Genomic DNA, 25921 nt, shown 5'->3' on the forward strand with positions numbered 1-25921 from the left:
AAGGAGAAAAAGCACCCCAAAATCTGTGCCCCAATTTCTCCCGAGTACGGCAATGCCTCACATGTGACCAAAAAACACCATTTGGGTGCATGGCAGGACTCAGAAGGGAAGGAGTGATTTTTGGATTTTGCAGCTCAGATTCTGGTGGAATGTTGGTGGGTGCTATGTCACATTAGCAAGACCCCCCAAGCACCAATACAGTGGAACCCCCCCACAAGTGACCCCATTTTGCAAACTACACCCCTCAGGGAATTCATCTAGGGGTATAGTGTACATTTCAAACCCCCAGGGGTTTCACCAATTTTGATACAACTGGGCAGTGAAAATGAAAAATTAAATTTTTGTACACAAAAATGCAGTTCTGGCTCAAAATGTTTCATTTTCAGAAGGTATGAAGGAGAAAAAGCACCCCAAAATCTGTGCCCCAATTTCTCCCGAGTACGGCAATGCCTCACATGTGACCAAAAAATACCATTTGGGTGCATGGCAGGACTCAGAAGGGAAGGAGTGATTTTTGGATTTTGCAGCTCAGATTCTGGTGGAATGTTGGTGGGTGCTATGTCGCATTAGCAAGACCCCCCAAGCACCAATACAGTGGAACCCCCCCACAAGTGACCCCATTTTGCAAACTACACCCCTCAGGGAATTCATCTAGGGGTATAGTATACATTTCAAACCCCCAGGGGTTTCACCAATTTTGATACAACTGGGCTGTGCAAATGAAAAATTACATTTTTTACACAAAAATGCAGTTCTGGCTCAAAATTTTTCATTTTCACAAGGAATGAAGGAGACAAAGCACCCCAAAATCTGTGCCCCAATTTCTCCCGAGTACGGCAATGCCTCACATGTGACCAAAAAATACCAGTTGGGTGCATGGCAGGACTCAGAAGGGAAGGAGTGATTTTTGGATTTTGCAGCTCAGATTCTGGTGGAATGAATGGTGGGTGCTATGTGGCATTAGCAAGACCCCCGAAGCACGGTGAAATGATGAACCTAATAATCCATAGATGTGTGGTATATTTTAAAACACTCCTTTATACATAGGCCGGGTTTGTCGGGGCAAGTTTCACAGTGGAAAATAGTTTCCTTTCTTATTCCCTTTTTATAGCAAACTTTGCACCTTTTTTGTGTCCTGCCCTTTCTTGCAGTGGAGGGGATTTCGTTAGGAAAATGCTGCCCTGGTACAATACGGGGGCCAGTACTAGAAGTACTGGGGCCCTCTGCCTGCTGGTTCCCAAATATTAGGCCTTTTATGACTTCCTCTTGAAAGTGCATAAATGTCCCCCTCTGGCTGGTAGAACGGAATAGCACGTAAGCGTTATACAGTGCCATCTGGATGATATACACGGCCAGCTTCTTGTACCAGATTTTTGTTTTCCGCAGGGCACTGTACGGCTTCAGTACCTGATCTGAAAGATCCACTCCGCCCATGTACCTATTGTAATCTAGGATACAATTAGGTTTTGAGGTGTGGGTACTGGTACCTCGTACAGGGATGGAGGTGGTACTGTCTCCATGAATAGTTGTCAGTATAAGGACATCCCTCTTGTCCTTATATTTGACCAACAACATATTTTCGGTGCATATTCCCCTGCTTTCACCCCTTCTCATTACTTGGGCAATGTGCGTTTTTGGGAGGCCTCTTTGGTTCTTACGCACAGTACCGCAAGCTGCTGTACCTCTTGAACCAAGGGCCTTAAACAGGGGGATGCTAGTGTAAAAGTTATCCACATAGAGGTGATAACCTTTATCCAGGAAGGGGTGCACTAAATCCCAGACAATTTTTCCACTAACACCTACGAGGGAGGGGGGGCATTCTGGCGGTTCAATTCTTGAATCCTTCCCTTCATATACCCTAAACCTGTGGGTGTACCCTGAGGTGCTTTCACACAGCTTATACATTTTTATGCCATACCTTGCCCTCTTACTGGGAAGGTACTGGCGGAATTTAACCCTTCCTTTAAAATGTATAAGGGACTCGTCAATACAAATAAATTTTTCAGGGATGTACATCTCTGCAAATTTGGCACTGAAATGATCAATGACCGGCCTGACTTTGAATAGCCGGTCAAAGGTGGGATCATCTCTGGGTGGGCACAGTGTATTATCGGTGTAATGTAAAAATTTAAGGATTATCTCAAAACGAGCCCGAGTCATGGCCATACGGTAAAATGGGGTGCTGTACAGAACATCTGTACTCCAATATTGCCTAATTTCTGGCTTTTTTACTATGCCCATATGTAACACCAGACCCCAAAACGTCATCATCTCTACTGCATCTACAGGGGTCCACCTAGCAAATGATGACGTGGGGTTTTGAGCAATAAACTGCTGGGCATATAAATTACTTTGGTCCACCATTAAATTTATAAAATCATCAGAGAAAAATAATTTGAAAAAGTCAATTTCTCTGAGACCTGCTGAATCAAATTGGATTCCTGGGATGGCCAAAAACTCAGGAACCTGGGGCTCAAAATTGTCTGGTGGTGTGGTCCATACGGGATCAATCATTTGAAGGGGGGGGGGTCTCAGCTGCTCTACGGGGGCGTCTTTGAGGGGGTCCCTCATCAGCAGAGGAGGAAGAGGAGCTTAAGGCGAATCCTTCAAATTCCCCGCTTGCATCACTGGCTGTGTCAAAGTCAGAGTCAGGGGCAAGCATGGCATATGCCTCCTCCGCTGAATACATTCTTCTGGATGACTGGGATGACATTTGGGATGACATTTTTATTTTTGTGTTTCTGTAAGTGTAATGTTTCAACACGTGTATAGTGTAGGGGGGGTACAAACTTTATTTCAACACGGGGGGTATGTAGTGTGTAGTGTGTATGTAGTGCAGAAGAAAAAAAGACTTTATACAGGAATTTGATCCCAATAAAAAAAAAAAAATTGAAGGGGTTAAAAAAAAAAAAAAAAGGTCCTGCGCCAAAAATTGAGCACAGATGTTGGTCAGTAACGTCCGTCACTGAACAGCGCTCAAAGGCAACAGGACACCCACAAAAACAACGTGGGTGTAAAAACAAAAAAAAAACAATTAAAAAAAAATGCAGAAAAAAAATGATATGAACCTGTGCCAAAAATGCTGTTCAGTGATTGTACGTCACTGATCAGCGGCCACAGGACACCCACAAAAGCAACGTGGGTGTAAAAACAATTTAAAAAAAAATTCCACAGCACTCTCCAAAAAAAAAAAAAAACAATTTAAAAAAACTACTGAAAAAAAAATGATATCAACCCTGTGCCAAAAATGCTGTTCAGTGATTGTACGTCACTGATCAGCGCTCAGCGGCCACAGGACACCCACACAAGCAACGTGGGTGTAAAAACAAAACCCCACTGCACTCTCCAAAAAAAAAAAAAACTGCAGATCAGTGATGCAGTGATGCAACACTGATTAGCAGTGAGGGGCAGCAGACACACAACCTGACAGGGTATATATATAAAAAAAAAACCTGGACCCCCAAAAAGTTGCTGATTAATTAATTTAAACTGACCAGCACAAAAGGGGGGGGCAGCAGGGGGGGCAGCAGTCAGTTGCACACGCAGCACAACCTTTGGTGCAACTGACAGGTATATATATATAAAAAAAAAAACCTGGACCCCCAAAAAGTTGCTGATCAGTAATCAGCACAATCAGCACAAAAGGGGGGGCAGCAGGGGGGGGCAGCAGTCAGTTGCACAGGCAGCACAACCTTTGCTGCAACTGACAGGTATATATATATATAAAAAAAAACCTCTGCACCCCCAAAAAGTTGCTGATCACCTCAGATATAGTGATCAGCACAAAAGGGGGTGCAGCAGACACAAAATATAGCACTCTCTATCACTCTCTGTCACTATCTGTCCCTATCTCTCACGATCTGTGACTCTATGACACTGCAGCAGCAGCACACACAGAAGTCACAAGATCCAGGAAGTATCCAGCTGCTGGCAGCACGCTACCAGCGGTGATCAGCGGTGATCAGGTAAGTTTCAGGCAAGGATCGGGTATGTATCACGACAGATTGGCACGGTGACCGCTCTGCACGCAATTCCAGACCGGAATGGCATCTGCAGTGCAGTCACCGTTAGTTTAAATCACGCGCCTTGGCTGTGATTGGTCCGTGGGTCCCACGGACCAATCACAGCCTTGGGGGCAGGTGGGGTGAGGTGTCGTCGTCACCGATGACCCCCTCATGCCCCCTGACACCCGGCGGTGATTGACACCTGTGTTACCGAGCGTCTGATTCGCCGGTAACACAGGAAAACGCTGTGAATGGCTGTTCACACTGAACAGCCAATCACAGCGATCGCCGACGGGGGGGCGGCATCGCAGCCCCCCCTGGGCATGCAGGGACATGTCTGCTGTCAGGGACAGCAGACATCGTCCCTCTGTCCCCGCGACAGTTTAAAGTCATGACGTATATATACGTCATGTGTCGGGAAGTACATCCCGGCCATGACGTATATATACGTCAAATGTCGGGAAGGGGTTAATAAAATCATGTTGCCCACTCTTCTTCTATGCAAATATCAGGAAATGTTCTTGAACATATTTCATACAGCCTATTATTCACCTCACACAAAACATTTGGTGGATGTGTTTCTGTTAATGACAACGGAGTTTCCCCACAAGCAGATCTGTTTCACTGTTTCCCGACATGTTCATTTCTCCGCAATTTTGGTAATCTACAGTATGATGCATTTAGAAAACTAAAATAATTTTGGGGATTATAACCATATGCCAGTGTGTCCCCAAGGTATTAGAAAGTTGTCATTAGCTATTAGCGCATAAATCCACATGACTGTTCTACAGAAATGGATCCTACGCCATCCACCTTCTCGAACTCTTTTTAAAGAGAAATTGCATAATATGCTGTATTTGAGTGAAGACAAAATTTAGATAAAGAAAAATGTGGCTAAAAATTATTTGACTTTTGAGAAATGTATGTTACCACACTTCCAATAGACTTCCAATCTATAATTAAAGACTGCCTTAAACTCACTAGTGCGATTTGGTCCCTTTGTACCCGATTCCATTAAATTGGCCAGAGAAATCGGGTGAAAAGTGTCAAATCGCATGTGTTTCACCTCAGATTCCAGAGCTGGTATCGCATATGATACATCGTATGCAAAAGTGGAGATGTAAAAAGGGTTCAGCTGCTTTTTATTTTAAGGCACAACATAAATGGCGTTACTAAAAATTTATTTTTCATCAAAGTCTAGCAGTCTTCCTCTTAAATCAGGGGTCCCCAATCTTTTTTTGAATTACGGCACCCTGGGGTATCAAAATTTTTCACGGCACCCCTAGGCCCCCCAAAAAGGAAGTATAAAAGTATATAACATTGAGTAGATTGGGTTTATATGCGATTATTAATCAGTTATGTGGTAAACAGGGGCGGGCTGGGCCGGGGGGCAGGGTGCCATGTGCCCCCCGGGCCGCTCAATCTAATGTGTGTGGGCCGCCCGTTTGTTTCTGAGGCTGCTGCTGCAGCCACGGCTAACCAGTTTCCGAATGGTCTTCGGAAACATGGCCGCCGGCCTCCTGCACTGAGGACGTCTAGTGCAGGAGGCCGCTACAGAGAGTGGCTGTGGACTCTCTGAGGAGCTCAGACCTCTGTGGCTGCCAGCAGCTGCTGCGCCTGTATCACACTGCATTACAGGCAGCAGCGTGGACAGCACAGAGGATCCCTCCCTGCTCCTGGTCAGCGTCCCTGTAGGGATCGAAAAGGGGGCGGGGCTAACGTCCGGAGGGGGCGGAGCTACACGACTGTGAAGGAGATGATAAGCTGCCAGGCTGCCAGCCTGAAGTGCCCTGAACCAGGTATGTAAAATGTGAGTGTACTTTAACTGGTGTGGGCATGTGTACAAGCAGCGCAACTTGTGTCGGCAAGTGGTGTGGGCATGTGTACAAGCAGCGCTACTAGTGTCGGCAATTGGTGTGGACATATGTACAGGCAGCGTTACTAGTGTCGGCAACTGGTGTGGGCATGTGTACAAGCAGCGCTACTAGTGTCGGCAACTGGTGTGGACATATGTACAGGCAGCGTTACTAGTGTCGGCAACTGGTGTGGGCATGTGTACAAGCAGCGCTACTAGTGTCGGCAACTGGTGTGGACATATGTACAGGCAGCGTTACTAGTGTCGGCAACTGGTGTGGGCATGTGTACAAGCAGCGCTACTAGTGTCGGCAACTGGTGTGGGCATTTGTACAAGCAGCGCTACTAGTGTCGGCAACTGGTGTGGACATATGTACAAGCAGCTTTACTAGTGTCGGCAACTGGTGTGGACATATGTACAGGCAGCGTTACTAGTGTCGGCAACTGGTGCCGACATATGTACAAGCAGCGCTACTAGTGTCAGCAACTGGTGTGGGCATATGTACAAGCAGCGCTACTAGTGTCGGCAACTGCTGTGGACATATGTATAATCAGCGCTACTAGTGTCGGCAACTGGTGTGGGCATATGTACAGGCAGCGCTAGTAGTGTCGGCAATTGGTGTGGACATATGTATAATCAGCGCTACTAGTGTCGGCAACTGGTGTGGACATATGTACAAGCAGCGTTACTAGTGTCGGCAACTGCTGTGGGCATATGTATAATCAGCGCTACTAGCGTCGGCAACTGGTGTGGGCATATGTATAATCAGCGCTACTAGTGTCGTCAACTGGTGTGGGCATATGTACAGGCAGCTTTACTAGTGTCGGCAACTGGTGTGGGCATATGTATAATCAGTGCTACTAGTGTCGGCAACTGGTGTGGACATATGTACAGGCAGCGTTACTAGTGTCGGCAACTGGTGGGGGCATATGTATAGGCAGCACTACTGTTGTTGTGTCTGGTGTCGGTGTGGGTGTTACGTATAAGTAGCACTACTACTGTCAGAAACTGGTGCGGTTGTTATGTATAGGCAACGCTACTATTGTCGGCAACTGGTGTGGGTGTTACGTTTAAGCAGTGCTACTACTGTCAGCAACTGATGTGGACATTATGTACAGTATAAGTTGCGCTGCTGCTGTCGGTAACTGTGTGCGATAGATAGATATATATATACACAGCGCTACTACTGTCGGTAACCCTGGGCCATTATGTAGTCATATGCAGGTGTACTCGGGGCATTACGTGGAGCATAATGTGTGTCGTAATATCATATGGGCATTATGGTGTGCGGCATATTGTGTGAGGGGCATTACGCTGTGTGGCATAATACATAATGGGCATTACTGTGTGTGGTATAATGTGTTATGGGCATTACGATGTTATTAGTACTTTTATAGGGCCACGCCTCTTCCCCATGAAGTATCGCTCCTACATTTTGCCGCGCGCCTTCGGCGCGCACTCTCCTATTTCAGGTGTGGTTGTGGGGCAAGCACCAATTTCCTTTCTGGCACAGGGTACCAAAGTGGCTAGTAATGCCACTGGTTCTGGCATAACTAGCCAGGGTGAGCAGCCTGTGGTGTCCTATTATTGTTTTTTCTTTTATTAATACATATACGAAAAACCTCCATTTAACGATACGCTGTTACTTATGGGCCGGTGCTCTGGACTTGCCCCCCAGGCTAAAAGTTGCCAGCCAGCCCCTGGTGGTAAAGGGCAGGATTTGCTTCTGTTTGTACACATTTTGTGATTGTCAGCCGCCAGCACTGGTTTTGTCCATAAATAATTATACATAAATAATTTGAATTGGTCCTGGACCACCAACCTGGGGCACCCCAGCAAGTGTCCCGAGGCACCCCAGGGAGCCACGGCACACAGTTTGGAGACCACTGTCCTAAATCATCTCCTCCTGTTCCCCATGCCACCACCTACTTAACCACTTTGTGTCACCCTCATTTGTACCATGACAGGTTCTATGAAAAAAAATCCACAGTGAAATTGCATTATGACAGTGCTGGGTTTTTTTCCGTGTGCAATTTTCTTGCTGACTTATTTCATGTGCGCTTTTTTCTGATTACCGTTTGTGATATACTGTATGATGAGCCTTTCTTTATGACATTAATGACAGTGTGGGTTTTTCTTGATTACTGTCATCCCATTTATATTGTCCTCACAGAAATCCTGTCGCCCCATGTGTAGGACCCATTTCCCCTGCTCCAATGTGTATGACTGATATGATATAAGTATATAGGAAGGTTATAAACAATGGCTTAGAGAAGCCCCTTACGCTTGGAAAATTTTCTTTCAGCGTTGTTATAAATAATAATAATTTATAATACAGATGGCCTATGATACAGATGTAGTTCCTTTATAAAAGCTCTGACTACCTGAATACCATGGGCCAGAATACTGTAGTATATACTGGACCACAGAGGGCTTCCCTGTATCTATAGCTGATCATATGCATCACCTTTCAGAACGGAGGAAACCGGATATGAAACGAAGATTACCATGGCTGTGTCATTGCACTAAGGTGTGTACCTCTTATTCCTTTAACAAATTTAACAAAGGGAATCCTGCTCATGTAATAGGCTAGCACTGGGGTAGCCAACCCTTGTCCTCGAGAGCTACCAACAGTGCATGTTTTTCAGGTCTCCTCACAGAATCACAAGTGAGCTAATTAGCTCCATCTGTGTATCTTTTAAAATGTGTCAGTGATTAATGAGTGCAGCTGTGCAGCAGCTTGGTTGTCTGGAAAATGTGAACTGTTGGTAGCTCTCGAGGGCTAGGGTTGGCTACCACTGGGCTAGCAGATCTGGCATCCGTAATATAAAACACAGATAAGATTAGATTTTGCTCTTCCCAATAATACAATTTGAACCTTTTGTGCTTTATGTAAGCTGTCACTTTAACATCAGATAATACCATAGAACTATTTTCTTTTGGATATGTTATAGATCAGCATCAGGTTTTCCCACGCTGCTCTTATACACAGGAAAAGCTGGACTTCTTCCTTCCAGGTGCCCTAAGCAAATTCTTACTAACAATTACATTTCAAAACTATTATGCTCATCTCTGTCTAATATAAAGCCATTACACAGAAGACATGGTTTTGCAAGTAATACATATTGGGAATATGTCCAAGAAATCACTTATCTTGAACTTTAAAGAGCTAACTTTTGGGACTTTGTCTCCCGACTTAATGGATGAAATTGTCAGACTTGGCAAACTTGTTACTTTTATTACATCAGTGGCAGCTGTAATGGAGAACCTCTCTCACATGTTGCTGTTTGATTGTTATTGTGATTTAGACCATTCGGTAAACTGTAGACCATCCACATGGTTATAAATCTGAATTTTTATTTGTAGCCAACTTCAATGGAAAAAAATTATGTTTTATATATGTTCCCTATCATGATGGTCCTCTATTAAAAAAAAAAAAACACACTGCTGCATGTTCACACAAAAAAACTGTACTGTATAGAACATGATAAAAAAAAATCAATACATAGAAAAGACTTGGAGAACACGATTCAATTTTCTACTATTTAGAGATAACTAAACTGTGTCCATTTACACTCCAGCAGCATATTAAAGTGTACACATCACAAAATACTGTGTGCAGTTACACCCTATTCCTCTTGTTCTCTACTTCTTTCTTTTGCCTGCACACACATTACAGCATTGCCTCCCTGAACTGGTTATATGCCATAACCTCCATATCCACTACATTCGCCTCCTGGGGAGAAACACAACTCCTCCTATGGAGCCAGAACTGAGAGCCTGTCCCAATCAGTGGTGTAGCTAGGTGCCACGGCGCCCGGAGCAAGGGCATGTTTCGCGCCCCCCCCCCAATTTGTAGTAGGTGAGGCTCCTGCGCAGTGAAAAGTGGACACGGACCAACATTATACCACACACCGTACACATTTTAGTGAACTTTGTAATTCCAATTACACAAAAGCCCACACATGATGCCCATTGCATACTATACAACACTCCGCAATGCCCAAGACATACTATATAACACTCCGCAATGCCCATGACATACTATATAACACTCCGCAATGCCCATGACATACTATATAACACTCCGCAATGCCCATGACATACTATATAACACTCCGCAATGCCCATTACATACTATATAACACAACATAATGCCCATTACACATTTGACACAAAAGTGCCACTTACCTACATGCTCGATGCCAAGGGGCTTCATGCTCGATGCCAAGGGGCTTCATGCTCGATGCCAAGGGGCTACATGCTCAATGCCAAGGGGGACTGAATCTGCTCATTGCCAAGGAGGACAGAACTGTGCAGCTGCCCACTCCCCGCCGCTATTTTCAATTCAATGCACCGCCAGTAGTGTGCAGCCAGGAGGGAGGGAGCGGTAGTGTGCAACAGGGTGGGTGGGTGCAGCAGGGTGGGGGCAGTAGGGTGGGGGCAGTAGGGTGCAGCAGGGTGGGGGGGGGTGACAGTAGGGTGTGGGAGGGTGGGTGCAGCAGGGTGGGTGCAGGAGGGTGGGTGCAGTAGTGTGCAGCAGGGTGGACTGCAGTAGTGTGCAGCAGGGTGGGTGGGTGCAGTATTGCAGTAGGGTGGGTGCAGTAGGGAGGGTGGGTGCAGTTGCAGTAAGGAGGGTGGGTGGCTGCAGTAGGGTGGGTGGGTGGGTGGCTGCAGTAGGGTGGGTGGGTGGGTGACTGCAGTAGGGTGGGAGGGTGGGTGACTGCAGTAGGGTGGGAGGGTGGGTGACTGCAGTAGGGTGGGAGGGTGGGTGACTGCAGGAGGGTGGGTGCAGTTGCAGTAGGGAGGGAGGGGGGGAGTACACCTACATAGCCAGCCGCTCACCTCCCCCCTGCCAGTGTGCGTCCTGTGTCCTGTCCCCCGCTCCCCGCTGTGTCCAGGAGACGGAGAGAGACGTGCACTGCTGCTATGTAAAATTCATATCTTCTGCGCTGGACCGCTAGCTAATAGGCGCTCGCGGTCCAGCAGCCACCAGTTGATTGGCTGCTGGACCGCAAGCGCCCATTGGGTAGCGGTCCAGTGTGAGAAGTGAATATTACATATCAGCAGTGGACGTCTCTCTCCGTCTCCCGGACCCGGACACAGCGGGCAGGGGAGCGGGGGAACGAGCTGGCGGTACCGGTGCCAGCACAGCTCCGGCGCCATGCTATCTTCCTGCGCCTGGAGCGTGTGCTCCACCGGCTCCGCCGTCGCTACGCCTCTGGTCCCAATTCCTCTATCTGCTAACTCTATCTGCTATCTACATTATTCTTATGCTTCCTCTTACCCATCTCCCCTTCTTCTGTGCATTGCTTGCCAATAACATATACCTTATGTAAAATAAATGGTAAGTACAGAATACCCAGTTTTAGAAACATAGTAGTCCAGAGTTCCAAGTTATGGAACTTTTGTTTAAATTAGACCCATTCCTTTTAGTTATTAGTGGGGGCAATTCAATTGTATACCCCATGGCTGCTTATAGATGGAGCCCAAAAAGTAAATCCAGTTGCTGCTCTGTGCAGGAGCAATTGAGCCCACAGCCCCTGGGGGTGGTGAGCTGAAATGTGTAACAGTAACACGTTTGGGTGCACAAAAGGTACTTCCCACACCCTGCCCATTATTTTAGTCTGTCTGTTTAGAGGGGCAACAAGCACATTAAAAATAGTAATTGAATATCACCCCCAGATCTCCCACGGTAGATCGGACCCGATTAAATAATTGAATCAACCTCATGTGTAGATGTGTGTACAGTGAATATTATACATGGGACAGGAGAAGTTAAACTCTATACTCAACATGTAAGTGCATTATAATACAATTTTGGCAAAGTGTTATGTTCTTATGATTCGAATAAGAAGTTGTTTTTTTTTGTTTTAGACTCCTTTGCCTCAAGTATGTGTTAAGGTGCCCCATACATGTTGTGATTTTAACATGCGTTTTGAACTTTCAAAGTTCAAAACGCATTGCATTGGTTAGAATCGCCCAGTGTACCTGCGGGGATGCGATGCGATTCGCGTCCCCGCGGGTACAATATTGTATAGCAGGCAGTACTTTTTGTGCTATATCGCATCGCATCCCTTTTGTAGTACATGCAATGCGATGTCCATTAGGTAACTATAAACTTAAATAAATAAAAAATAAATTGCATCGCATTGCAACAGTACAGTACTGTACATCGCATCGCATCCCCTACAAGTACCAAAATCGCACGGCACCTTGAAATTCTAAACGCACAGCATGTTAAAATCGAATAGTGTATGGGCAACTTTACTCTTACAGTTCAAACTTTCATTCATCTCAACAAACAGTTACAAAGAATCTTGATTCTATAATGAATCATTTACAATTACATGTGAAGACGTGGGGAGTAGAAGAACTAGAATAGAATTGTGGATTATTTGTTTTATACGTTTTTATTTCAAATGTTATAATACACAAAAAGGAAGGCACAAATTGACATTGAAAAGCAAGTAATGCAGCAATAATCTACAAGTATAGGATACAGAAAAATGCAGACAGCTACAAACAATTTCAAGCACATAGCTAAATTGTAAGAGGTATAAAGGTACAGAAAATTGGTCAATATCAAGGAACAAATGCTAAGCAGGTCAAAAATGTGCTTCAAAGTGTCAAATATAATGGAGAGAAATGTGAAAATAGTGGAGGGGAAAAAAGGTAGAGAGCAAGGAAAAGGGAGAGAGGGAGGAAAGAGGGAAGTGGGCAGAAGGAGGGAAAGACCTAATTTGAGTCCACAGCATAGACTAGGCGCAATAGGAAATAAATTCCCAAGAACTACAATGAATGAAGTCACACTAACATGCATTAGTGGGTTTTGAATTTAGGGGTGATTCAGTAACGATCAGACGGGCCCAAATTTGTTTGGGCCCGTTCCAATAGTGTGTGTGTGTGTGTGGGGGGGGTATTTGCGCATGTGCAGAGACCGGGAGCGAACGACATCATCGTATTTCACACTTGCCGAGCTGTTTGCTCCAGAGGGGGCAGTGCTGTGGCGGACACTGAGACGGAGCAGTGGAACGCCCAGCGTTTTATGGGAGTCCCCATGAAAACACGGAGTTCCCCTGGAAAGGCAGGTAAGCCAATCCATACCCAGGGTGGATGGCTGACATCACATGACATCAGCGCCCGCCCCTTCTTCGGCGGATAGCAGCAGAAATAAAAGTCAGTAATCACTGACTTTTTTTTTTGAGGGGGAGAGAAATCATCCGATGGTCGGCGTTTAGCAGCTCGCTAAGAAGCGAAAGAATCAACTCCGAATCAGGCCCATAATCTATTACAGGAAATGTTTTCTAAGCATCTTGCATGGATTGTCCCCAAAGAAATATTGATCCCATCATGAAGTAACAAACTATCCAAAATTGGACACAATTACTTATCCATACTTCCCATTTCTTCTTTCATTTCCGTCTTCACCCAATCCCATTAGTTTTACCTTCCTTACATCCTTTTATAGAAAATTTTATTAATCATTGACATTTTTTAAGTTTATCTGTTTTTCAATCATTATCAAAATTCATATTTCATATATTATTTCAGATATTTGTACATATATATATATATATATATATCTCAACAGTAAGTACAATCAAATAACATAGAACTTGTATATTAAAAATGTTATTAAAAATTCATGATCCACATCTGATCCTTCAACTCCAGATGAACATTCAAATTACCCAACGCGTTTCATCTTTAAAAAGACTTCATCAGGGGTTCAGACACTAGGTATTGAATCGGAGACATGCTGTACCGAGATTGGTTATTTCAACTAATCCCACGATATCTCAATTGTGTAGGGGAATATACAAAGAGTATATCTCCAGGGGATACAACAATTCAATTAAAATCAATGGCCAACTTTGGGTGCGATGGACAGTTGGTATCCAGATCAACCGAGGTGGTGGCCTATACCAGTGCTCTCTATACCCTCTATGTATACCCTTATTTTGTCTCCCACTAACAGGGGGGACCTATAGAATAGCTGCTTCACGTTCTGGGGGCGCACTCAGGGTCATTCTTTTGTTATATCTATATATATATATATATATATATATTTCATGTAATAAAAGTATTATTTTTTTTTATTAGTCTAGACCTGTAGGTTTACAAGTTACTTCCAAACACAGTGATATTACATAAAGGCTGGTCCGTTCCCGGACCGTCCGTTTTGTACTATGCGATGCGCGCTCCCGCGCATCACATAGGGGTTTATTCTAGTTCATTCTTTCTGACAAAATCCTTCTTAGATGGACAAAACCATGTGCACTGCAGGGGGGCAGATGTAACATGTGCAGATAGAATTAGATTTGGGTGAGTTATTTTGTTTCTGTGCAGGGAAAATACTGACTGCTTTATTTTACACTGCAATATAGATCTCACTTTGAAGAAAAACCCCACCCAAATCTAATTCTCTCTGCACAAGTTATATCTGCCCCACCCGCAGTGCACATGGTTTTGTCCATCTAAGAAGGATTTTGTCAGAAAGAATGAACTAGAATAACCCCCATAGTACGGTACAAAAAGTATGTGCTGCACATACTTTTTGTACTAGGTACACATCGTATCGGATCGCATTGCATGCACTAGGCATGCACTAGGCATGCGATCCGATACGATGCATGCTAATTAAGACCCAAACGGATCCGTTTAACGGACCGTGTATGGGCACCTTCAAAGGAACATAATTCAGAGTAAACACTCCTGAGAGTGACACTTATTATTTACTCACCAACATCATGTATGAACCGTTCAATCTTAGACTGCATGCCCCAGTAACGGAACTCTACTTTGCACAGCTTGTAGGCGCACATGATCGGGCATCTCCCAGGGTTATTCCTTTGCTCCTCTATCCAGTCGTCAGACAAGGGGCCTCTCTTAGTCTTCACAGAGTTGTAAATTTTGGGGTCTTCTTCTGGCTTATACTCATGTGGGGGTATCGGGTCTTTTACAATGTCAATTGGATCTGTAACAGTAGAGAAAAACCATAAGGGTGAAAAAGATGCATTTAAAAAAAATAGTTGAAGTCTTCCTAATATGGAAAGCCAGTGTTATCTTTAGGATGGGAAGCATACTCACACTAGTAACTATATATTAGACATAAACCAACATAAATTGCAAAGTGCTTTTTTATCTGAAGTTTGAACTGGAAAACAGCTCTGTGTATAGTTACCAAACAAAACACAAACATTTATAAATGTGTGAAAGAGCCTTTGATGCATGCTGATGTGTGTCAATACAGGTGGACTCAAACAGTTAACATTCTAGGAACCTGATTGAGACAAAGGTGACCTAAGTCTTAACACTCTTGAATAGAAAAGTAAATTGGGTCCATACACCTGCAGCGGTTTCCAGGAAATCCCTAACGACGGGGATCGCAGAATTGGGACTACTGTTCTTCCCTTATAAAGTCAACATCCTTGCATTTACCCAAAAGTGGGCAAACTATTATTTGCACAATCAGGAGATCACAAATCTCCATTGATTAATCATTTGATGATTATGAATGCTGTGCAATAAGCCTGATCTGATCACATGTGTAGCTGCAAAATAGCAGACAACAACACAATGGTAATGCAATGGTAATAGCTTAGCTCTGTAAAGGGCATGCAGACATCTGTGCACGCTGTCATCTTTAAACAACCACTCAGCTAAATGGTTGGATCTTGTGAAATTTGGCCACACACAAAAGTGCACAGGCAAAAATTCAAAGGGAAATGTGTACAGTAGTTTAACATTTCTTCAATCCCGTGGTCTATGAACTTACATACATTTGAACATATTTTTATTTATTTTGTTGTAGCAACTAATGTAAATATTACATGAGGTTCATGGTGTTTTATTTAGTTTAAGCAAATGATATTTAAACAGATTATAACATAGTGACATTTACTATGGACGAGGAATCTGCATGAAACCTTCAAGAATACAGAACAGGCCTGGTGCTGTTAACGCGTCTCCTCACACTGCAAACTTCAAACGGAGACAGGCGGTTTTATTTTTAACATGCTATGGAAATCATTCAAGCTTCTCTTTCCTGAGGATCATTTTCCTTCTCATTTTTTTCTTCTTCTTTTATCTTCAGATTGTACTTCACCTGCCCACCCACTAGAAATGCAGCATAGGCTAAAATTAGCAAGCTTTGCTTTTCTACTGTCACCTAGAGAGAGAATAATTCAGAATGCTCCTATCAAACTGTGCTACAGGGTTCAGCCGACTGCGTCACATTCCTTTTTTATGTCAGCGTGCATCTATCTCCTGCCATGGCAACCAGCTTTAGGGAAGGGAATAATGTTGGGTTTTTTTCTTCTTATAACTGCCTGCCTGGGTGCTAATCAGTGTGTATCCGAATGGCATTTTCAGGCATAAAGACATCTAGCCAATAAAAAAAAAGGTCCATAACCTGTGGTCGCTAAATGGTCATTAGTTGGTTCTCTGGGGCTGGGAGCAGCTGTGAATGGTACAGTGGGGCAGGCTGTAAAAAGAAATGCTGGAGAGCAGCAGTAATCGATAATCAATTCAAACTGCTCCCAAACAAAATGGCAGAATAATGACGAACATATCAATTAAAGAGATTTATTAAAAAAATCTAAGCTATTGCATTATTGATAATTTAAAAAAAATTATTGTCTTTGGAAGTTCATTATAAATGAATTTCTGCAGATTTTCCAGACTAATAAATATGTACGGATAGTAATTTAGAGTGTCAGATTATGTAAAGGATGTGTGGTGTAGTAGCCAGGGGCCCTAAGTGCACCACTTTCTCATGAATTTTGTACTAGCAAAAGATGACAACTGCTGAAGGCCCAGAACAATGTAATCTAAAGCCATCTGACTGAGTTATCTTTGCAACTGATTTTGCCAGAGCGCTGTGCTTTATAAACTGTAGGTTTGACCATTGGGTTATTTAAGCTTCAAACTAGCTTTGGCTTGCCGCCTGTACATGTCAGTAACGCTCGCTATGGTCTTAATCTGCCCCTACCATTCTCGAGCAACAGCTGACTCTCTCTGTTACACTCAAAAATCAGAGCCTGTGATGATTTCTCTGCCGTGTATAAACACATATAAGAGGGTTTATGCTTGGTTCATCTTGCAAAGGAGCTCGAGTGCTGTCATGTAAACTGGCAAAAGTGTAAAGGGATAACTGACCTTCATGGAAAGTATGTGTGAAAAATGTGTATATACCTATAGGAGTCACATATGGAAGGAGATAAACACCAAAATAAGTTATACATATGACTTAAGAATTCTGACAAGCATTATGGTGACCTTGGAAAGTAGACACTGTGTTGGCAAGTGTGAAATGCTTCTTACAACATCAATACAATCTTTGCAGCCCACAAACACAAAACCATGGTTCTTAACCTCAGTCCTTGCAGACAAACACCTTAAAATGGCAGCTCAGACTTAAAAAAAAAAAAATGGAATTTGCCTTTTTGAGGTAGTGCATATAAAATTGTAGAGATCTATTTCTCTTTAGGAGGGATCCCCTCCTTCTAAGGCTATATCCAAGACAGTACTGCTGCGACCAGGAACAACATTATTTTATTTCCAGCAGGAACTTGCTGTTACTTAGCACTCAATATGAAAGCTATGTATCCAAATCTGGAAAATGCAATATCCACTCAAATTGGAGTGCACTGCGACTTCATGATGCCACCATCATTTCAGAACAATATAGATCTGATCAAGCTGTCCTCTATAGCTTCAGGCAAGATGTACCTTTTATCTAATTAATTTATCCAATTGCGAAGGTTAAAATTGTTTGCTTCTATCAGTCGCAAGAATATTCTTTCATCTATTTGGGGTTTTTAGCTTTTTGGCCGCAACTCTGTGGGACTCGCTTCCTTGCACAGTTCAAAGAGGCATCCTCTCTAGAATCCTTACAAAACAAACCAATATATACCTGTTCACTCATGCATTTCATTAATGTCACTTTAGTTCCTAAAACAAAATACACCCAAAATGCTAAATTCTCCTGTTTACCTGATTTTGCTATTAGGGAATGCTAAAACTATGGAAAAGCATGCTGGGATGTGTAGTTTCAGAACAGCTGGAGGGAAATACAGTAGTTTGGACATGCCGGCTCTAGAAGCTCCACTTTTACAACCTCCCTATCACCTCTTTGACCCATTTGGTGGTCAAATCAGGTAAAAACTGTGGCAAGATAATATTCCAATGTAAATATAGAATACCTCCTAAATCATTTCTCTTTCGCCAAGTTCACAATTATGTTTATAAATATGTTGTTTTTTTTTTACACATGGCACATTTATAACCCTACATGAATATGTCTGGGACAATAATGATATTTTGAATGACTTTCGGGGATTTGAGTACTAACTTCTCACCCTTTATTGTAGTTTTTTTGCTTACTGTTATTATTTTTAAACTACTAGGGTTGTTACCTTTCTTCTGCTTACATTAGCTAATCTGAGTTCATTTTTTTAATTACATGCAGGGCCGACAACAGAAATCTTAGGGCCCTGAACAATGATATTTCTGGGGCCTCCCCACGCCCTGCTTACATATAATGGCCCCTGTAGTGCTCCCTCACCTCACTGGCCAGACCAGGCTACACCGCTGCTGGCAACTGTGAAGGGAAGAGAATGGAGCACAGGCTACTCCTACCTCTCCAGTGGCCGTTTCAGATATGGCACTAACTGTACAGTGGCCGTTTCAGATATGGCACCAGCTGGTGAGCCAAACTCGCAGCCAATCAGACCACGGCTGCAGGTACACAAGCTCTGATTGGTTGGCTGCCGGCACTGCATTTGAAATGGCTATCAGCCTGCACTACTTCACACAGAAGCGCCACAAGGGCAGTCGGCCTCGGTGGGCAGTGCAGTGGGGATAGTTGGCAGGGGCGTCCGACCCTGCTAGCGAGGCCACTGTGGCAAAGCAGATGAATGAGTGGCTGGGGGTTTAGAGATCAGGCAGCTGGGAGTCCTGAGCAGACGGCCTAGTGGCCGGGGGTGCAGAGCAGGCAGCCAATCAGACGGGGAGATAAAATACTGAGTACAGCATCACTGCCCCCTCTTTACTTATCATAGTACATTGTGTATCATTGTTGATTAGACACAATACAGAAAAAATATCATAATTTATGGTTTACCATATACCATAACCGTGCCCCTGTCCCGTTCTCGCTTTGCTCGACGTGAGCTCGGCAGTCGGGATTCAATGTCCCGGCCGCCGAGCGGCGAGAAGGGGGCGTGGCCGCGAGTTGAGGACGGAAATAGACGAGCTCCGGCAGGGAGCTCGCCTATTTCCGGCTTTTCTCGGCAGAATGAGCCCGACAGCTTGTGATGTCAGGCTCGTTCTGCGGAGAACCCCTGTTCAATGCTGTCGGGGAAGACAGCATTGAATAGGGCCCCGCAGCCATCTCCCCCGTCGGGAGATGGCTGCGAGAGGTCGACACACATTGCATACCCCCCTCAATCTAGATGGTAAAAAAAATATATCCATACTTCCCACAATGACAAGACTGGTATGGTGAGGTCATATAACACATTTTTCCCCTGAGACACCACTACTATAACACAAATCTTCTGAAAAGTAAAACTTCTACAGCAGAATATCTTCATGCTCGACACATTGGTCCTAAGAAGTCTATGCTAAAGTGTGGACAAAATTGTTTATTTTGTCCTTACTTTTAATGAAGCATTCACTACTAATGCATGTACAGTAGTTATAGTAATACAGTATCCTGCATACCTGACATGATTCAGATGTGGTCACTATTTCTATATTTACACTGTTGAGCGTATTGGACGACTGCGCAATTGCATTTGTCTTGGAGCATCTGTGATTGCGTATGCAGAAAACAAAGCAGCAGCAGAGGTGTTTAAGGTGTCTGCAAACACAGATGCATATTTCTACATAGTTGCTTGGATTTATGAGACGCCAGTGATCTTTTCAATACAGGCTGCTGTAGTATTAATATATTTTTGCACAGCAGCTGTGTAATAAAATAGCCGTCTTGATTCCATTAGCGACTACACTTATATCAGGCTCTATGTACTATAAGGTTCCCTATGAGAACACTCAATCAGAGCTATAAAATCTCAGAGGTGCATATGGCATAAACATGTAATCCATTTACTGGGTTTGGTATTCTACAATACTTCATGGTAGCAAACTTGTTGGTTCTTATGTGATAAACATGGTCTTCATCTTAGGTAGAAATATTACTTCAATACTGGTCTCAAATTGTACTGTGATAGAACAACCAATCAGATGATCAGTGTGCAGCAGTAGGAAATTAATGTCTTGATATCATGGACAATCCTAACAAGTCCACTGGTTCAATAGGGTGAGGGCAGGGCCGAGTAGGAGATGGCCAAGGTCATGGCGGGTAACTGAGGAAGACAAATTTCTAATAATAGAGACTAATTACCATATCTCATTATAATTAATCAATAAAGCCACTTACCCAATGTTGTCTGTCTTTTTTCAGCAGGGGAAAGGTTGAAGACATTGGCTAGCTCACCACAGTCTGACTTATAGAACGTTTCTATATCTATAGAAAACTTTTCCACAAAAGGGCACGTGTACCTGGGGGGATATTAATTGGTAATTATATTAATTGGCAAAAATTTAAATTGGTATTAAGTCAATCAATTCATTAAATAAATATATATATATATTTGATAAATATTAATTGGTAATTAAAATGTGAAAGCTATATAAGCCTTGGAGAGTGATAACGTTTAGAGAGATAAACTACCATCCAGACAGCTCCTAACTCTAGTTTTGGAAACACAGTTTGTACCATTGGATGGTACTTTATCTCTCCCTTCACTTTATCATTCTCAAAGGCTGAATACATCTCGTGCCAAAAAATTAAGCATCAGTGAACCTCTAGGTGGACCACCATGCCACATTTGCCATGCTGCTGTTTGGACTTGGTAATATGTATATGGACTATTTTTGATATGCTGGTGTGTCCACCTTTATGATTAAACACAGCTTTTTGCTTTTTTGCCACCTCTCTGCTATTTCATTGTGTTATGCTGGCCTTTAACTATTCACCATACCACATTTACATGGCTTCAGCATTTCCCCAGATGATGTAAATGAAGTGTGCTGACTGCTATTGGGATATATATATATATATATATATTTTTTATTTTACAAAATAATGTAATACAGTTGAATGGGACAGTGGAAGAAACTACCCAAAAAACGGACGGCACAGATGGACATCCGTGAACCACAAATTCATGAAAACAAATGCAGTTGTTGTGGACAACACAGAAATGAAAAGCTTGAACAAGTAAATGATCCAGATCCAGAAACAGATTTCACTCAACAGTCAATTGGCGGTAACTGGAAATGCCACAATGTTATTTATGAGTACTGGTACCTGGTCCTTGTATAGGGATATGCATTCCAAGACTCTTCTTCCACCCGCAGTGCAGCTTTGGGTAGGATGGATCGGAACCAGCTGGGGATGTGCATGCCAATGTGATAGACCTTGTGTGTGTACTGACCAGAGCCCCCAGGACCGTCGGTGTATGGTCTGTTCTCTAAGATCTCTACTCCGCTGCCCTCCCCGCATGTCTCCTCTCTGCTCTTTTTCTGTAAAGACAAAAAAATGCAAGTAAGTAAATTGTTTTATTCAAAGTAACAAGTTAGGAGGTGATATCACAAGGCTGCATAGGCATTGTGTTAGGTGTAGTACAATGAGACAAAAACGAATTCTCCCAAAACAAGCTAAACTATTTTTATATATCACCCTGGATGGTGACTGATCACAAACCTCCTGCACCACCTGACTGGTTGGCTCTTATGCTAGGTTCATACTGGGCAATTCCCGTGGGCGACGATATAGTTCACAGTGCAGTGGGAGAATGATATTGACCGAAATCATTCAGTGACATCACTACCCCCTGCTCTGTACATGTAGTCGTTAATGACCCCCGGCATCATTAACGATATTGACTGTACACTCTAAATGATATATACATCAATAATATCCATATCGTTGACTGTATATTGCCCAGTTTGTACCCAGCTTTATGCTGGGTGCACACCAGCACGATGCTGCTCGTGAGCGGGTCGTCACAGGAATGTACGACCCGTTCACGAGCTGACAGTGCCTCCGACCCGCACAGAAGAGGCACCTGATGTGATCGCAATCCGTTTGCGACCCGCACCCACTACAATGGTCGTTTCGGAGATCCTTCCTGCAGCAGGTAGGATCTCAGAAAAGACCTAACGACCCGCGGGGCCGCGCATCGGATCGGGATAGCATCAAAACGGCAGCGAAATGGCCCAAAACATGGCCGATTTACATACAATCGGTCAAGATTGTATCTAAATTGGCTCATTTTGGGCCAAATCGTCCTGGTGTGTACCCCACATTAGTCTATATCACTTACCCACACCAGAATAAACCAGATCTTATCTAAGTCAGCCAATTACTGTAGCTCCCCAAAAAAATCGAGCTCCTTTTACATTTAGGGCGCTGAAGTCTATTTTCTAAGTATTACTTTAAATGTCATATACAAAATGAGATCCAACTGGAACTGTTGTTAAGAAATGTGAAGACACCAAACCAGCAAGATATTGTGTTGACATACAATACTGCACCCAGGCTGAGGAGGGGATTTCATTGTGTGGTTTTAGTCAGGACAAACTTGTCATAAACAGCTATTGAACTGGAAAACATACAGATAAATGTGCAGCAAGAAGAGACACCGCCAGTCATACAGATGCAATTGTTGATTGTTGATGACACCGCCAGCCATACAGATGCAATGCTGAATCATTCTGATGTTATCCATAGAAGTGGTTAAAAAGCAGGTACTGAATAATAATAGCTGTTCTAGTCAGCGCAGGAGATCAAGCATAACAGTGATAGGGGAAGCCAAATAAATAAGAACTCAACAAAACGAAACTTCCTATTATGGACTGATGAACAGAAAATAATTGCGCAAGATGGAGGCCAGAGGACAAATCTGTGGGTGTGGGTGTCAGAGGGCTTGCTATAACTGGAGGGCAGGACAGAGACACTGGTAACTTAAGCTATCAGATTAAATCGAATTCATGTTTCAAGCCATATAAATGCATTCTCAATCATGCACATAGCTTAACCAAAGCTCAAACCCTTCACAATAACTGTGCCACGGGGCATTCTGGCTGCTGTACAGTGTACACACAACAGAGTACCGCAGTAAACTACACACCCAGCTCTCCAGAAGAGTGACTTTCAGGAATGATGTGATCATGCATTGTATAGCCGTTACAGTATGGTAAACATAAATAAAGATCAGTTCGCATTTTATATGTACTCATAAACCTGAACCATGTTTGCTCAGGCAATAAGACCTGCCCTACAGTACATCATGCTACAACAGATTAGCCACTGGTCTTCTGCTTCTACAGTATACAACAGTGGAAGGAAACAAACCCCAGAATGCACCGAACATGTGACATAGACAAGGATATTACAAGTGAATCCGGTTGATAGATCTACAGTGTCTAGACAGACAGTCAAGTAGGTCGACAGCAAAAAATGCCACATGAATAGGTCGACAGGGTCGAAAAGTCGGCAGGTCAACATTCAAAAGGTCAACACTTGAAAGGTCGACCTGGTTAAAAGGTTCCACAATTTTACCATTTTTTTTCTTATTCATGCTTCATCATCCATGTCAGCATAGAGGGAGAAGTGTGTCGAGCGAAGCGAGGGTAAGCATTACACCAATTAAGGGTCCATGTCAACAGTGTCTTCATTGAAACAAAAAATGTGAGAAACTCAACCTACTGCATGTCGACATCTTTTGTTGACCTACTGACTGTCTATCTAGACACTGTAGATCTATCAATTCACAACCATTACAGGTCACATGTGGAATGTCACTTTTAAACCCCCTTGTAAACCCACTACAACTCATTACATGTCTTTCTAAAGCCGTGTATACAGTACACAGGACGTGGGTTCTAATTCAATTGGACCCCCATGTGTTCGGAGACCGATTGTTTGCGACTGCACAAGCGCATACGTTTTTATGTGCATGTGTTGCCTCTGTGGACCAGCGCCCACAGAAGTCTGGGCGTGGTGCATGGGGCGTGGAAGGGCAGGCCGGGGAATTTGCCTATGGAAACGCACATTTAATTTCATGGGCGTTCCTATGAGAACACTGGGCATTCTCATGGTAATTCCCCAATGAGGCGGGTGCAGCAGCTGATACAGCTTCCCACCCATAGAGGTGTTTCAAATCTGCGAGCGCTGAAGAAATTATTTCTCCCCCCCACCCAAGGCTGCGAATGGATGATTATGCAAAGCATGCCTGCTGGGGTTCGGGTGTGGGCGGGCGACCGTGCAGGCTGCGTCTGGGGGACTTTCGCAGCCTTGCGAGTCCCCCAGAGTAAGGACCTTAGTCCTGATTTGGACTGAGCCCCGTGTGTATCAAGATGTAGTTAAGCCAACAGACAGACAGTTAACTGCATCCTGCCAGCCCCGGGAGCCGCGGCCAAATACACAGTGTAGCAAGAATACTGTTGCCTGCACTGTCTATTTGGACAGGCGATAGCACTGCTGCAGGGCCGCACATCGCTTTCGTATATAGTTTAACTAGTAACTATCGGTTTCCCTAAATTAATTATACAATGGCTGCAGCCTATATAATTGCAGTAATGGATCAGGCTGGAGGTCAGAACTTCTCACTCTGGGTCCTACTCCTGTCCCTTGAGCATAGGAGACAGCCATTAGGCTGACATGCACATCACATGAATAGGTCGATGTTGAAAAGGTCGAGTTTTTCACAATTTTTTTGGTATCAATGTTGACCCCTATTAGTTTAGCTTTAGGTTCTCCATGCTTCGTGCCAGGCGCCTCCCTCTGCTAACACTGCGCACACTTTACAATTCCCAATCATTGTCCATGTGGATGGTAATGTATGAAAAAAAAAAGAAAGAAAGAAAGAAAATAAAAAATTTGAAAAACAGTGTCGACCTTTTTAATGCAACAACTTTTTTCCATGGTGACATTTGCTTGTGCCGACCTTTTGTCAATGTCGGCCTAGACTTTGTCAGCCATCCAGATACCGCAAACTTCTTGGCAAACTTTACGTATATGGGGTGACATTTATTAGAGATCGATGTTGGGTTTTTGTCGATTTTTATTGCAAAAACTGCAGTTTTCGCACTTTTTCCCGAATTTGCATATTTAATGAGATGCGAAAATCTGCAAAAAATGCGGTATTTGCAGCGAAATCGCAGTTACGGAAAGTGCAAATTTTTTTTATCTCCGGAACTCGTATCCAGATGTTTTCCCATTGAAAAAAATACAAATCGCATATTTAATGACATGCGAATTTGGAAATCGCCCAAAAAAAATGGTCTAAACATTGCAAAAAAAATAGACCTGGTCCTGATGCGAATTTGACAGAACCATGCACAGATCATTGAGATCTGTTTATGGTTCTTTGGTAAAATATGTGTAAAAGTAAAAAAAAAAAAAAAAATTGGCGTGAGGTCCCCCCTCCTGTACATAACCAGCCCCAGGCTCATTGAGCCGGACCTGGTTCCAAAAATACGGGGGGACAAAAAGCGTAGGGGTCCCCCGTATTTCTGAAACCAGCCCCGGACTCTTGGACCGGTCCTGGTTCCAATAATACGGGGGACAAAAAAACTGGGGGTCCCCCGTATTTTAAAACCAGGACCGGGCTCCAACAGTCCGCAGTGTCATGCCACAGCCGGGGGACACTTTTTACTGCAGGTCCCCCGGCCGTACCATGAGCACCGTGGCTGGTCAGCCTTGGACGGGGTACCTGGAGGAGTGGGGACCCCACCCCAATAAAGGCCCCCCCCAGGCTTCACCCGTCCAGGGCTGAAGCCCGGGGCTGTCACCGGCGTCCCTGGCCAGTGGACGCCTGCCTGATAGGGTTAAATCGTTCAATCCTAACATTGCTTTGTACAGGAGAACTACAAGTACCAGCAGACCTCCCTCGCAGGCTGGGACTTGGAGAACCACAAGTCCCAGTATGCGGGGCATTAATGGGCCCGCTGGGACTTGTAGTCCACCTGTAAAAATAATGTT

The 25921-nt window shown here is 43.8% G+C and overlaps 1 protein-coding gene across 11 annotated transcripts in view; it reads right to left on the reverse strand.

Moving 5' to 3' along the window:
- The window catches only part of PITPNM2 (phosphatidylinositol transfer protein membrane associated 2), a 244342-nt gene that overhangs the window by 76375 nt on the left and 142046 nt on the right, over window positions 1-25921 (reverse strand). For all 11 annotated transcript variants that reach the window (XM_083151213.1, XM_083151232.1, XM_083151249.1 and 8 more), the window contains 3 exons: window positions 21242-21456; window positions 20309-20430; window positions 14606-14839 (listed from right to left, as the gene is read on the reverse strand). In XM_083151213.1, the coding sequence (XP_083007339.1) occupies window positions 14606-14839; window positions 20309-20430; window positions 21242-21456 (571 nt within the window). The remainder of the gene's footprint in view (window positions 1-14605; window positions 14840-20308; window positions 20431-21241; window positions 21457-25921) is intronic.

Source organism: Crinia signifera, chromosome 1 (genome assembly GCF_055691185.1).
Source record: "Crinia signifera chromosome 1, ASM5569118v1, whole genome shotgun sequence".
NCBI classification, from domain to species: domain Eukaryota; kingdom Metazoa; phylum Chordata; class Amphibia; order Anura; family Myobatrachidae; genus Crinia; species Crinia signifera.